Below are 15,216 nucleotides of genomic sequence, written 5' to 3'. Positions count from 1 at the left end.
GAAAAGGTAGATTAATTAGAAATGTTAATGTGATAGAAAACGTTTCAGAACAAGGAAATTAGACAGAAAGAAGGTAAATGATAGAATCGATAGGTGAAGATCCATATGTTAATTCCATGTCGTTAAAAAGCTCACTATCTCATTTCATATCTATATGAGTTCAAACCAAATCGAGTTTGGTTTGTAAATGTAAAGACTGCCACATAGCAGCAATATATTAATGCAATAACTAACATTGCATAGTATAAAATTTAAAACCCTCGCTGTTGCTAGAGATTTACATAATTTGTTGGTAATATAAAGAATGGTTGAAAATTCTCACTTGTTCAATTTTATTTGCAAGGGACAACATCCATTTTCTCAATTAATACAAAAATAGAAGTTTTATATACATTTTCTCATGTTACAAATGAAGTCTTGTTGCTTATGAATATCATATTAGCAGTCATGTGATGTCATGGACATTTTTGTTGACACATTGTGTCATGTAAAAGTAAAAAATACATATGATAAAATACAAATGATTTGATGAATATTGAAATTAAAATTGTTTACCATATGCACTCCTATAGTCAGATCTTTTTATAAATAATTTAAGTTTGCAGTTCTTTCAAAAACATTCCAATAAATCTTCACTTATAGTTACACTTCATGTGATAACTCAATTGAGAATCTTAACGTAATTTATCATCTCTGTCTTAAAGGTTTTTTAAAAAGAATTCATGTGCCAGTTGCCTGAGTCATCTGTCCAACCACTGTAAATTGTGTTGGTATGTCAAAGAGCGTTCTCATCTATATTTTTCAAGACGAATACATTTTGAAATGTATGTTCATTTTGTCCACAGAAGTTTTTTTTTGGAGGTTATCAAATTGTCTCTAAAAGAAGAGTAGTTCACTAGTGCACTATTTTCTATTCGGATAATATGCATCTCTTGGTGAATAACGCTTGTTACATTTTTTATAGGCTTAAGAGGTTAATAAATCAGGAAATGCAAACTAGCAGGTTCCAGGTAATTGCCTTTTTGGTTTAACAATTTGGGACATCAATATTTTCTTAGGAACAGGATACATGATCCATACATTTTGGCCCTATAAAATTATTTTTCAATTCAACAATACGATTTTTATGCAAGAAAAAATGCAAAATTATGCTACGGAAATGATAACTGTTGTATTGATCACGGTTTCTATGGAGAATAGAAATATTGCAATATGTTGACACAAAAATTTATTCAAGGATCTAACACCAAATTTAAATGAATACTGAAGTGAGTTAACATTTAAAAATTCACCTCTTTGAAGTTAAGGGGTTTAAATGAATCCATTTTCGCTGATGTGAACACAGCTCTTGTATAGTCTTTAATTCATTGTATGTGCACAATAAATTCACATCCTCATATCACAGCTTGCTCTGAAGAATTAATAAATTCTTTGCCCTCTGCAATTATAAATTCAAACATTTTCTTACTCATTAGTCTTTTATATACACTGTATTCCATCATTGGAATGATTACATTTTGTCATAACCATTAAAGTTAAATATTTATGAATGCACCCCACTTATTATAAGTGGCAACAAACATGCTACTGTTAAATATCATGTTCCTAATGTAGAAACAATAGCATTATCGAATGTTCGACTTTCATCGTCAAGTTCACTCATCTTGGAAAAACAGCAAGCTTCATTCATTCACCATTGCTGAATTAATTTTTTTCTTTTCTTTGGGTGAGACGTCTAAGGTACCAAACACATATTCAGAATTCATAGCACACGAACCATTGTTCACAGTATGTCAGGATATTGCTGATTATTTTGTTTTATTCACAACTAAAATCTAAATCACTCTCACCACAGTCTCAGGTACTCCATTACTTGCTTGACAAAACTTTATCCTTTTGAGGATGACATGATGGAGTCGATCCTTCCACACCAGAATGATGAAGAATGAAACTCCTTGTATGGCGTATCCAACGTCACAGATGTACCAAAACACATCAGGCCCACCTACATACCATGATATGAGTTCCATCACCCAGTTGATTGACATTATGATGAATAGCTTGAGGTACAATACGTATCTGCAAATGGTAAAATGAAAAATTGTTGAATTAAGTTCATAGAATATACATATTACTATGGACAATTAAATAACCAAAAAGGATATCATTGGCTTTTAAAAAGAAATTGAATGGAGGGTGTACAAAACAGTGGCGCCGACTCCATGGGGCCTGAGCCCCCTCAAAAATTCATTAAGGGGGGCGGAGCCCCCTCAATAATTCAAGAAAATAATTAAGTTATATTATGCTTTGGGAAATCAAAAAAAATATATTGGTATTTTCCCATGTTTGACGATAGATACCTTTTAAAATACATTCAATAATGTCTTAAAACAAATAATTTTAAGGTACTAAGCAGGTAAACTGAAAACAAGTGTGAATTATGATAGTGTTACGGTGCTGAGACACTTTGAATTTAACCTCTTCCCGGGGTAAGACCCCCGATATGGGCCCCCCCCAATATTTTTCATAAGTCGGCGCCCCTGGTACGAAATCTGTACATTTTAAGGGATAGAGAGCATGGATAGCGTCATTTTGATGCAAAATGTCATGTATGGCAGCACGATCCCTTAAAAAATTGCATTAAGTTATACATACAGCATCATTGGCCAGGTATGTGGTTCATGCTTTACCATAATTGGGAGCTGCAGTAACTTATTTTTTACTTTCTTCATATTAATTTAATGGCTAGATATGTAATCATGAATTTTATCACTCCAAGACTGTGAAGGTGAATGTCAGACCATTTTATTTTAGTAGAGAGGTTGGAATAAAAAGTCATCTTATCCAGCTTAAGTTTTTATTCATGTTAATGATCAGTTAACACTTTGATAACGAGCGTCAGCGATGATGAACTGGACTCTGCCCACATTCGAGTGTCATCTATAGATGGCCGACTGCACTCAGTAGCCTAAACCTTGAAAGTTCTGTTCTTTGCTTTCCCCTAGCTTATCGGTCTCAGATCTTTACGAACATTGGCAGCAGGTTCTCGGGCATCTACAGTCCAAGTTAGATCTGGTATTGACCTTCTCTGTGACAATGGCACTCTCGGGAAGTTTGCAAACTTTTTACAATTGTCCTGATCACGTACAATGTTTCGGATCACATCAAAGTTACAATTTTTTCTTTTGAGGTGAAAGTGTTAAACTACTTAGCTTTGAACAATCTGAAGAGATCCTGCTGTGAGCTTGGAAGTGACACAGAAAAGTCTGTTAGATGTGCCTATCGTTTAAATAGGAAATTTGTAAATGGCTTGGAGTGGTAGGAGTGTGTGTGTGCTATAATAGCGTGAAATCTGTGTGATGGTGTTCTTTCATCCCTTACTTTTCATATAAATAATTGACTATTTACTGTTCAAAATTTTGTGTTATCTATTTAAATGATTTTTGTGTAAGATGCTACTTGATACAAGGAGTCAAGCCCAAGATATGGAAGGAGAAAAGCCCTAGGTTCAATTCCACCTATAGAAAGAGGTTTCTTAGTTAAAACTGTTATGATCAGCTTATATCCCGAATCTCACCAATCCATTCCATTCATTGGATAAAATGCTATTCTCAGAATATTTTGAAATACGTAGGTGCATACACTTTTTTATATAAGTGAACCAAGAAAAACATGCAAGTTAAAGTTAAAAGAATATGTTTGAGTACCTTCGTGTATTTCTTTGGTGAATTTCATCTTGATGCATATTCCCGGTGATCCTTAAAATGGCTGGTTCTTTTTTTGCCCGTGCAATCTTTAATGCAGTCACTACTAGCATGATTAGGTTACATGTCAACAGGATTGCCATTGGTGTGTAGAAGTATACCAATGCACTTCCTCTGGCTGAAACAAAATCAGAGAGAAATGTTTAGGCATAAGAAATATGTGGGAAAGATTAATAAATTTAAGACATGAAAGGATTATTTATGATATACCATCATAAACAATTCGGAGGGATGTAATTATATAAACATTTTCGTGGCTCTTGACGATATATTACTTGTTCAGGAGAAGAATAAGAAATTATATAATCATTTTCAAGGAACTTGGTTAGAGGTCTTTGAGAATGTATTTATCTTTGTTGCTCTATATAAAGCTCAATTATTTTGATAGACTTAAAAAATGAACTTAAAATTATAAACAGGCAACAATTAGAAGGTAAAATGTAAGCAGTATTATGGGCCTTAATGTAAAAAAAATGGAAAAACCACAGCATCAAGTTTATGACAATTTTTTGCAGAATGATTTCAGGATGTTTTCCCTAAGGTGAATATAATGTTTTCACCAATTTTGATCAAAACTGGGATCCAATTGGTCATTTATTTGTTGACTTGTGGTGGGGTGACCCATATATGTACCATATTTCCCCTAATATAGTCCCTCCCTGTTTTTGGGGCCCGATTTTTAGAAAAATAATCTAGTGCAAAACGAGTTGATGCATAGGTTCAATGCTTCATGGTCATTGTTTGAAACTTAATGAATTTTATATTAGATTAATAAAAATCATACCTTATGCATTAATTTGTGTACTAAAATGTATCCTCATCAATTAAATTCATTTTAAACTAGTTCTCCGTATTTCATCTTATGCTGAACATATGAATGGAATAATTTTATGGTTGTTATTATCCGTAAATTTTTAAAATGTGAGAAGAAAAGTCATACTGAATGCCTCGAGATCAGCAGTTCGTATTGCCTTTCCATTTTCAATGGTTTAATCATGATATGAGAAGAGGTAAGAATTCATTTTTCAATACCCTCTGCTCTACCACATTTGAAGGGAAAATCATGATGAATCCCTATTAATGCTATAACATACTTGTAGTCAGATGGTGATTCATGAAATATGATTTTGAAAACCTAATTCTTTAGCTTCGATTGAACATGAGTTAGACAAGACCTAACTTTTCTCGGTGACATAAGATTTCAGAAAAGTGGGCCACATTGTCTTCCCTTAGTGCTATAGAAGCTTCATAGAAGATGCTAGAAACTCGCACAAACAAAAAGATATTTTATATTGCTTTTAAATAACTATCATTTTAACTGTGAGATTACACCTAACCTTAATTGTTCAGCTGTTAGATGAAATGGGACACATAAGAGCCAACATTGAGAACTATCAAGTTAAAAAGCAGCTGATTCATAAAGCCACCATCAGGAAATAGCCAGGAAATTGAGCATTTTTTCCCCATAAAGAATCTCACTCAAGAAGAATTTCACACTAACTTTTTCAATGATAGTGAAAGGTTGCTAAAAACCTTAACTGCATACATTTATATATTTTGCTGCAGTGACACATGCTGGGAAATACTACATTATTCTAGATCTACATGTTAAGATTAATTTTTAAAAGAAATGACAATTTCAACACGACTGGAAGAATTAATTTTACAACTTGGTGTTTATTCTTGGTTGTTACGAAAGCTATAGATGTGTAACAATATATAATTTAACTGAAAAAAATAACTGGCCGCAGTGAGCAAGCTTTGAATTCTTGCAGTCATTCTTTTGAAATCAGAGGACTGCAAACTTTACATTACAGAAATGGACTCTGGTTTCCAATAACAATAAAACATCTTAAGTGACCTCTAAAAACGACAGAATGGTAAATTATTACGTCCACCACCCTGTGATTTTATTCTCTGATGGTGGTGTTCTGGTTGGGTCATTAGCCACTCAACTCTCTTGCACTCAAATATTAGATCCCTCTTACTTTTCTACTGTAGAAATTGGTCAAAAAAGGATGGTTTATATTTTGAGCTTCACCTACTGAAGAAAAGGATGGCATTTTTAGTTAATTAATACGTCAAATGTAGGACCTTGGAATTATTTTCTGGTCTGATTTCAGGGAAAAGACCTGCTTTAGGATAACTTACTTCGAATGTAAGAGTTGAATCAGTCAATAAAATAACTCTGTATCTATTTAGAGAGTATAATATTTTATTATGTGGTGAAAAGGTGCGATAATAGGTAAATATTTTCTAGATAATTGACTAGATTAGGTGTTCAGATGGCTATGTTAGTTGTGTATACATAGATAAATTATTTGCAAAGCTATGCTCTTAATGTGAGAACTTACATTCTCATTTTTTCTACTGTCACATGAAGGTTTTCATAAATCTTGGATGCAATGGCACTTTCACAAAAGAAGTGTTCATGAGTCATAAAACTCGTGATAAAAACCCTTTCCACGTAAACCACAGAATAACCAAGAAGCACTGAGCTGAGTGTTAAATGTAAAATGTATCATTATGCATCTTGGATATGCTTTTATTCTTAATAACTTTTGCTGAATTTCCAACAGAACTTTTACCTGGCGCAATTTATATTAAATTAAAACTGCGGTGAAAAAAATCTCTTGTTTCATTTAATTTATTTTGTTTTGGGTAGGTACTTACTGAAGAACCAGCACCTTGCTTGTCCAAAATTTGGCTGAATCAGAGACTCATGAGGATAAATATCCACAAGGATGCTGATGAAAACTATCAGCAAGGGCAGAGTCCATGCGTAAGTAGAATATTTGATGAATCTTCTCTCCTCCCTCCTTGTAACCAGGCTAGGAGTTGGTTTGAGACCTCTGCGAAGAGAGAACCTCAAATTATGTTCTTTCTCATGGTAATGTTTAATTATTTTAGAACAAGATTTGCAAAATTAAAGCCATAAAATAAGTTTTTATTCCATTTTCTATTATTCCTAGTTCAGCAATTCTCTATAGATTCTAATTCTCTACATTTATCTGCACCAAGTATTAGAAAAATTTGAATAAAAGAAACGAAAAAAATAAGTTACAACAATGGCAAAGATATGAAAAATATATTAAAGCATAGTTAAACAGAAAATAAAATTGGTTCAACAAAAATTCTTTGGGCCATCATTGCACATGTTGGAAGTAAGGAAATAAAACTTTGTAAGGTTCACTGTTATTTAATAATGGGCACGACCCGGGTTTCAACAAGGGTTTTTCCTATACCTATCCTCACAGGAAAAACCCTCGTCCCAAATCAAGGCTGCCCCTTTCCCCCTTACCCCCCCCCCCTCTCCCTATTCCATTCAGTGTTTAACCCTCACCTTTCAACCAGTCCTTTTCCTTTCCAATAGATGTCCTCACTGTCACTGGTGTACTTTGTGTATAAATGTATGATGCATGCAAGATCAGTCACCTGACGATGTAACCAAGTTACGAAACCCAGGTCGTACCCATAATTAAATAACAGTGAACCTTACAAAGTTTTATTTCCTTACTTCCAATCTGGAGAGGTTTCACAAAGTAAAGCCTGAAGTTATTAGTTATATTGCACATGTTTTCATAAAATAGTCTAGAGGTGTTAAGTTTATTGTGGGATACTATCCATTTAATAAGTTGTGTAAAAGCTGGAGAACCATGTATACCATGACTTTTTGGCCCATTCATCCAAGCCAAAAAGGAAGAGTCCAGATTCACACACATGCAACAAGCGTTTGCACGCATTTTGAGCTCTTACCTGAATGCCCAGCACCCATCAAAACACAGTACATTAAGCCAGAAGAAGGCTGCATGAAAGGAAAACTGCATGACACATGCTGCAAAGATCAAAAACATAGGATTGTAATCAATCATATTTAGTTGCCCTAAGTAAATGAAAAGATTTAGTGTAGTTAATTGATCGATATAAATAGTTTTAAATGACAGATGTACTTTTCATATTAAAATGTCAGGTGAAATACAGTGTTTATTTAATTAAATCAATTGCCAGTAATTGCATTTTTACCTTGTCTTTCTGCCATTAATACCTCTAATCAGAGATGTAGTGGAAGATGAGGCAAAAAGGAAGGAGTTAAATACGCATTGTTTTTGAATCTTTTAATTCAAGTTGGTTTCACATGAATTGGTGCTGTGTCTAGGAGGATTGTCATTAAGGGAGGAGAAGAGAACAAAGTGAAATAACTGGGAGCAAACTGGCCACTGAGATTAACCTTAGGTTACAGAAGACAGCATGGGAAACCAACGTGAACAATCCATCTACTATGCAAATATTTCGCAGAGGACACAACATTTGCTTTTACAAATACTACATACTTAAAAAAGGAATCTCCAATCATCATCATCACTAGTCAACAAGCCTAAGATTTTTACGGAGGCTTTTGCAGTGATTAAATTTTTCAAATCATTTTTAATGGACGGCAGTTTAGTGGAGCATGCATAGTCACCTGGGCCTGGGCACATCATACTATTAAGCTCAGCTGATGAGGGAGGCAAAAGAAATAGTGAATCACGATAAGAACTTATGTATTGTACGAACTTACTACAATATGTTTGGCAGGGGCGCAGCTGGGAGGGGTTTACTTGCAACTAATATCTGTTCATTTTATCCCTGCGGGTCAGCTTTCGTGAGATCCCGGACACTATCGGAGGGCCTCGCTGAAGGGGAAGGGGTAGTACCGAGAGAGAGAGAGAGAGAGCAGGAGCGACCTTAACGTTGCCAAATGTACACAGGCGCCCTAGTGTCCCACTGAAAAGGTGTGACTCTAACGTGGCCACAGATATTTTGGGCCCGGCGGCGAAACAATGCATACAATGTATAGCTACTTATTTAGAGGGGATTGAGGATAATCCAATCTCAGAAGCCAGGATATTGTCCGCTAAATGCGAGACCGCTGGTGAAAGGCATACATAAGCGTAACATTCTGATAAATGGGGATTGTAAGGGAATTCGTGAGGATGAGGATGCAAAAAGAATGGAGAAAAGTAGCACGACGGATATTTTATTAAATAATTTATTTTGTAACTTATTGCTGGAGTGGTGTGGCTAATAAATCAACCTCCTCATCTTCCCTTCCGTCAGTGTTCATATTTTCGGATTCACTTCGGAGCCTTCAATAAACACGCTCGGATGTTACTCTTTTAAATCAGAGGTATACAAAACTATATAGGTTGTAACACCCAAAAGTAAATACGGATTGAGGAAAAGGGTTAGGGTTTGGTAATAAAGGGATCGGAAAAGTACTGAGAGGGAATAGGTGGAGGGAGGGAGTCGGTGCTGATGGGAATGCAAAAGGTGAATAAAAATTTTCTGGAAAGGCGATGGAAAAGGATTGAAGTGGAAGAATAAGGAACAGTAAGTTATAAGTTGGATTTAAATGGAAGAATCGAAGAGCACCAAGAGAACGCGCGACATTTGGCAACATAGCTAGCAGATTCACGAAGTTGACACGACGGAGGTCTGAGAGCGACTGAAATTCCGAAGTGCTAGGCCACGCCTACTGTCTGCTGATTGGGAGAGGGAAAGTCACGTGTAGATAAACTTTCCCTCCTCTCACCCCAACTCGGTTAAGCCACACCAGCTCACCCTCAAAGATAAAGTGAACAGACCTTAATAACGGTGTGTGTGGGGGTATAGTATACCCACCAGGATAAGCGGTAGGTTGAAATTAATAAATTGCTGAATTTTAAAGATATATGGTTCAAAATAGTGAGTTTTACGGCTTTCTGAGGGATATTTTATTCATCCTTATACTATTCTATTTGTAATATCAATCCAATTAGGTAAAATCGAATTAACTTAAAAAAATTCTCTGAGCTCTGGGGGGGGGGTTTATTGGACTATTTGAAGGACTTCAAAAAATTTCCTTGTTTTCAATGCAACATCCTAATTTGACAAAAAATGTCTGCACACAATTTAACCAATCACCGATCAGAATGTAGAGATATGCAAACAATTGTGGTGTGATGGCACATCACTTTCATAGAATGCATACATTCTTGGCTGTTGTAGTTTACCAAGTTTCGTTCATGATTTTGTATCACAGAGGAAAGAGGGTAGAAGCTCGTTATATTTGGAGCAAATAAATTGTGACTAAGTCCTGTGCTTAAGAAAAACTGCCTTTGAGTTAAGATCAAATTCATGCAGAGTCAAAATTATTAGTGTTTAAGATTTCTTAGAAAGTAATTTTTAACGAGGTTCATTCTTTTGGTTATTTTGTTCACGCAATTTTTATCAATGTTCTAATATCATCTTCTGTATTAAACCGTAGGGTTTTCATAGTAATTGGCTGATTACGGTACAGTTGACTCTAACTATTCCACTTTTTAAACTAAATTTGTACCTTTGACAGTCTTTACTTCATTAAATACAGAATTGGTAGCTGAGAAATCAACTTTTGTTGTGAGCTCTCATTGCTGACGAGAAAATCTAAATAGAGGGGTTAATATTGGCATGTTATTAATATTAATATGTTATGTGGGAACACAGGCTTACAACTGCATAATGACCTATCACATTACCTAATGAATTTATTATTAGGCCTGTTCCAGAGATTTCTCCACTTGTGCTAGAGACTACAAGAGCTATTGTAAGGGGCCGAATTCTGAGCGGCCACGTCATTTGACAAACAATAATTACCATTGATTTCCCAGAAAATTCAGACATTGCAAGAGGAAGAATGATTAAGGTATCAAGTCCTGTCCAACAGTAAATGCTGAGAACTTGACGGGTTGAAAATGTTTCCAGACATTGAGGCTCTTTACCATGTAATTCATTGCGTACATGTTTAAAGGGCATTACATGAAACCGGTTGCAACGTTAATCGTTATGTGTGTCAGCATGTACGTTGACCAAAAACGGTTTTGTGTTCGCATATCCCAGCAAAAACGCTTGCACCGAGAGGAGTAATAGTTAAGTGTAGAATCCTTTGAGCTATGTTTTCCCTTTTAGCGTGTCAAGGAGTGTGCCTGCCTGGCAGGATGTCCAACTACAGAAGTTGTATGACGTGATTTATCCAACAGTAATGAGAAAAATATGCAAAAGACGCATCGGACACCACTAGTAGTAGCAGAACGGGCTTTGGGGGAATAAAAAGCACCTACGTAGAGGCTTAGATTGCAATCTGTGTAGCCGTATGGAAATGCATAGTGGACAGACAAATAGATCCTCTTTTCTATAAATAGATAGTAGATAGATAATGTACATTTGGGCAGAAAGTCGCATGTGGGTTGCCTCTTTCGCCGAATTAAAAAGTATCTGAAATTCATTTTACGTGACCAAATAAATCAAAAACCTGCATTTCAAAAATGGAAAACTTTCTTCAGGTGGGATGAGATGGTTGAATTGCGATATTGCCGGGGAAGTTACGAATACTCCAACCTTATTCTTAAGAAATTAACCTTAGCTTGACAAAATTTTCGTGAGGGGAGGGGGCAGAGGGGAACTTGACCTGGAGGGCACAAAGCATTTCGGAGGGGGACAAACTCAGACTCCCCCTAATATTTCGGGGGGAGCGGGATATTGAGTTTGTGCCCCTTCTCACTTCTCCGCTCGCTACGGCCTTACACGTAGATGAATGTCAGATTGTAAAATTTTCCTCGGTTGGTCATTGATAATAAGTAGCATGTTTTCCGTAGCAGATATTTATATTATTCCCACGTGTTAGTTCAGGTGTTTCTACACTCTAGAGCTACCTCTTATGTTAGTGTTTTTTATAATAGATTGTTTTAAGCGATCGCGCTCAGGGTATTGAGTGCAGATAAAATGCTATAATTCTTATAGTGGTAATCTTTATATCTACATTCATTATGCCTATCATCAAAATAATACATTTCTTGTGTTGCAATGTGTGTATCGTATGAATCAGGACCGATAGTGAGGTATTGGTGAGATTACAACTATTTTGCGAGCTGTTGATAATTTCCTAATAAGTTATTGAAACCCGGGTTCCGTGGTTGCTCTCTGGTCGCCGTTAAGTGAACAGAGGAAGATAATATTTGCTGTTCAAATGTCTTTGAGACTCGTTTGATTACTAGTCGCTGAAAATACGTATTAAACATGGAGAGGTAAAGGAGTCGTGAAAATTGTTAAATTCCAGGAATGGTAAAAAGTGAAGTTTTTTCGATATTAAATTGTCAAAAATGATTTTTCGACATAAAAACCTGTTTTAAACTACATTTAGTCCATAGTAGTTGATAGCATATACTTGTCCGCTATTTTATTTTTAGGCTCAAAACATCTATGCCAGCATATTTATGGTCGAGTAAAATCTATATGGGGGCGTCCATTAATTGCGCGAGGTGGTTTTGGCGATTTTTGGACGCCCCCTTTGTGAAATATCGTAAGATTCGGCTCGGACACTCCCTCCAATCTCCCGTGAGATTGTTCAAAATGCGTATCTTCAGTGTATATACATAATTATATACTTCATTGCGTTGGATTTATTAAAATTATTGTGCAGAATTTAGTCATATTTTAATAGAGAAACACGTTTTGCTCAATTCAACCCAGTTTTCTCGCAATTTTACGCTGTTTCTGGCGGAAAAAAATTACCTGATACTTGCCAGGACCCCGTTCCCTCTCCCCCACGTGAGATTGGGTGAGGATCGGCGTGACCACCCACCCCCCCCCCCCCCTCTAAACGCCTCACGTAATTAATGGATGCCTCCTGTGGTCTAAGGCCGTGGCCAAGAAAAAAATGCGGGGGTCCATTAGATTGGAAATGCTCAAAAGTGTAGGGTGTCGGCGACGAGGGTTCCCTTTAATGAACCGCCCAAAAATACCATTTAAACTCAGTGAACCGTGACAGTGGCCTTGGTCTGGTCCAAATCTAGTCCATCCTTTACTCTATCTCTAAAAGCTTTTTCGTCGATTCCGTACGAAAAAAAATTGAACCAAACAACAGATTTGCAAAATACAATATGTTTCAGCTTACGAAGTCATAAAAAGGCGCATCACTTGATAACTGGGAAATGAACAGGAAATTATGTCTTCATTATAAAACCTTATTGGCACGGACGTAGCCAGAATTATGCTAGGTGGTGCATGAGTGTTATGCGGGTTGCATATACTGACATTTTGTGCCTGTTCCCACGTATTACGAAATCATATGTCGTTATCTCAACAATAAATTTTTTTTCATAGTGCTCAAATTCATCTCAAAGCTCAAAAGGAGGAATGGAGTCCCCCTGAGGTAGTGGTCTCCTCAGCGGATGTATCGCGGGTAGTTGCCGCTATGGAAAATATTTCGGGGGAGTCTGAAGCCCCCAAAAGACTCCCTCCCACCCCGAGGCTACATGCCTATCTATAAGCCCCAATTATATAAGCGCTGGAAAAGGACTATGTTGACATGAAAGCATGAGAGCAACGCTGCGGCCTAATCTCAGATTTCGGGGTTACAAGGATTACTGATGGCAGAGGATTTACTGGAGTATCAAGAGGGAGAAATTGGTTTCGGTCTTTCTCCCCAGCAATTAAAAATGCAATTTAGTGTTAAATTTAAACAGAAGCTTTAACATGCTAATATTTGTAGTAGTTTGGCATCTAATTAAACCCAAGAACATAAAATGCTCATCATCGGCATAATTTTGAGGTGGCAAAAAGCAGATGAACTCATTATTGTGTTGGCAACTGCTACCCCAAAGAATGCCTGGGGAGCTCTAGCAAAACATTAGACCTTCATCTCAAAACGCCCATTGGAGAAAACTGGGTTGAGAGTTCACCGTGAAGAAACTCGGGAAAGATATTCATGAGAGAAAAGTTAAGTGCCAGAGGAGCCTGCAAGTTAGAAAACATCGCTAACTGTTTGCGTGAACAAAAAAAAATATGAATAAAACGACAACATTGCTAGGATGAGCACGCCAGGAGCTCTTGAATTGAGCACTAGCATAGAAAAACAGATATTTGGTCTTTAATGGAAGAATGAAAAAGAAACATGGCTGAAATCAGCACCCTGGACTCACCTGAAGCAATGCAGTTGTTCTTAGTCAAGTTCTTGCCAGCCAGCTGCACCATGGCGAGGAACACGTATCCCATTATGAGACAAGTGACGAGGCACATCACACCCTTCCCGTGCAGACTCCTCCTGAGGTCAGGGGTCAGCGCGAACGCGACGAAAGTGACCATCAGGAATGAGGAGGAGAGGAGCAGCAGGAGGGAGAACACGTATGGGAACCACTCCGGCACGCCCACCCACGAATACGCCAGCTTAGCACGATCGCACAAGAGCGGGAGGTAGGTCTCCCTCGAACCCACGTAATCCAGGCAAAAATCGGCGGGCTGGATGGAGGTGAAGTTCCTCAGCGGGAGGGATAGGGAACCGTCCGAGGCCCTCACGAAGAAGCGGTCCTTATGGTGCACTTCGGGGTCCACGATGACCATGCGGCCGCAGCTGAGGCCGAACAGCACTCCGAAGGCCAGGTCTCCATCCACCGTCCTCGGGTTGGAGCCATCGTTATCCGTGACGTTGGGGCTGAAGAGATGGGTGTCCACTGGGGCACACCTTCCCCGGTCGTCCATCGACTCGCCCACTGGACAGCACTTGCGGATGCAGGGTTTCTCCAGCTTGCACGGGCAGCCCTTGTACTCCGCCTTGCCCTCTCGTTCCTGAACTGTGTAGGTACCAGGAGGGTACAGCAATCTGCCGACCGGGTCCCATAGGCTGCCGTTGGCGTGGACCAGGGGATAATGCACCGTGACGCTCATCGAGTCCTGGCAGGGGGGCGTCGCGGCTTCTCCGGCGACGTCGCCGAGGGACGCCAGCACCAGCGCCAGCGTCCCGACGACTTCCAGCAAACTTCGGGACATTTCCCCGACCTACGTCGTCGCGTACATTGGTAACTCCTCTCTCTCGGGGTTAATGTGTAAAAAAAAGAAACGCGTCCTCCGAGACTGCGGGAGTGAACGCCTAAATGCGCTATCCCGAGTCGTGTAGAGTGCGTTCACGTTTTGAGCCGGGACTTCTATTCCTCGCGATGTTTTCCGAAGAACTCTGACGAAAGGAGCGGGAAGGTCGTGGACGTAGCATCGATGTGTGTACGGGGGGGGGGGGGGATAGGGAAGGGGAGAACCCGTTGCGCATGCGCAGTGGCGGGAGAGGGAGGAAAAGCGGGGGAGTCGGCCGAGGCGACGCGAACTCAAGGGAAGAAGTTTTATAAAAGGAGCGGAGAAAGAAGAAAAAGAGAGGGACCATGAGGAGAAGGGGTGTGGGTTGGTTGGAATAGGGTGTGGGGGTGGGTGGGTGGGCCAGCCGGGTCTAAATATGTACGAGGGAGGAGGAGGAGGTGGGGAAAGGGACTGCGAAAAGGCCAGGGAGGAATGGTCGTGCGAGACGGAGATATGCCTGGGTGTGTTTGTGTCAGTGTGTGTGTGTATTATAGAGTTTTGACATGGCATTACTAAGGCATTCTTGCGTGAGTTTTTGGGTCTTCTGGGAATA

At 38.5% G+C, this 15,216-nt stretch overlaps 1 protein-coding gene across 1 annotated transcript; it reads right to left on the bottom strand.

The window, feature by feature from the left end:
- Window positions 1-308: 308 nt before the first annotated feature.
- LOC124158926 (probable G-protein coupled receptor Mth-like 1) lies at window positions 309-14,801 on the bottom strand. The gene is made up of 5 exons (XM_046534350.1): window positions 13,742-14,801; window positions 7,521-7,599; window positions 6,438-6,616; window positions 3,708-3,882; window positions 309-2,079 (listed from the first exon to the last, which is right to left on the bottom strand). The coding sequence occupies exons 1-5, from the start codon at window positions 14,583-14,585 to the stop codon at window positions 1,836-1,838; spliced, it is 1,521 nt and encodes a 506-aa protein (XP_046390306.1). The 5' UTR covers window positions 14,586-14,801; the 3' UTR covers window positions 309-1,835.
- Between the last annotated feature and the right edge of the window lie 415 nt (window positions 14,802-15,216).

Source organism: Ischnura elegans, chromosome 5 (genome assembly GCF_921293095.1).
Source record: "Ischnura elegans chromosome 5, ioIscEleg1.1, whole genome shotgun sequence".
In the NCBI taxonomy this organism is placed as follows: domain Eukaryota; kingdom Metazoa; phylum Arthropoda; class Insecta; order Odonata; family Coenagrionidae; genus Ischnura; species Ischnura elegans.
This window is presented reverse-complemented; position numbering and strand designations above follow the sequence as displayed.

Coding starts and splice junctions, on each gene's coding strand:
- LOC124158926 (XM_046534350.1), bottom strand. CDS start 14,585: ATGTCCCGAAGTTTGCTGGAAGTCGTCGGGACGCTGGCGCTGGTGCTG. Junction 3,883..6,437: donor AGCAAGGTGCTGGTTCTTCA/GTAAGTACCTAC, acceptor ATTTTGTTTCAG/CCAGAGGAAGTGCATTGGTA. Junction 2,080..3,707: donor CACCAAAGAAATACACGAAG/GTACTCAAACAT, acceptor TACCATTTGCAG/ATACGTATTGTACCTCAAGC.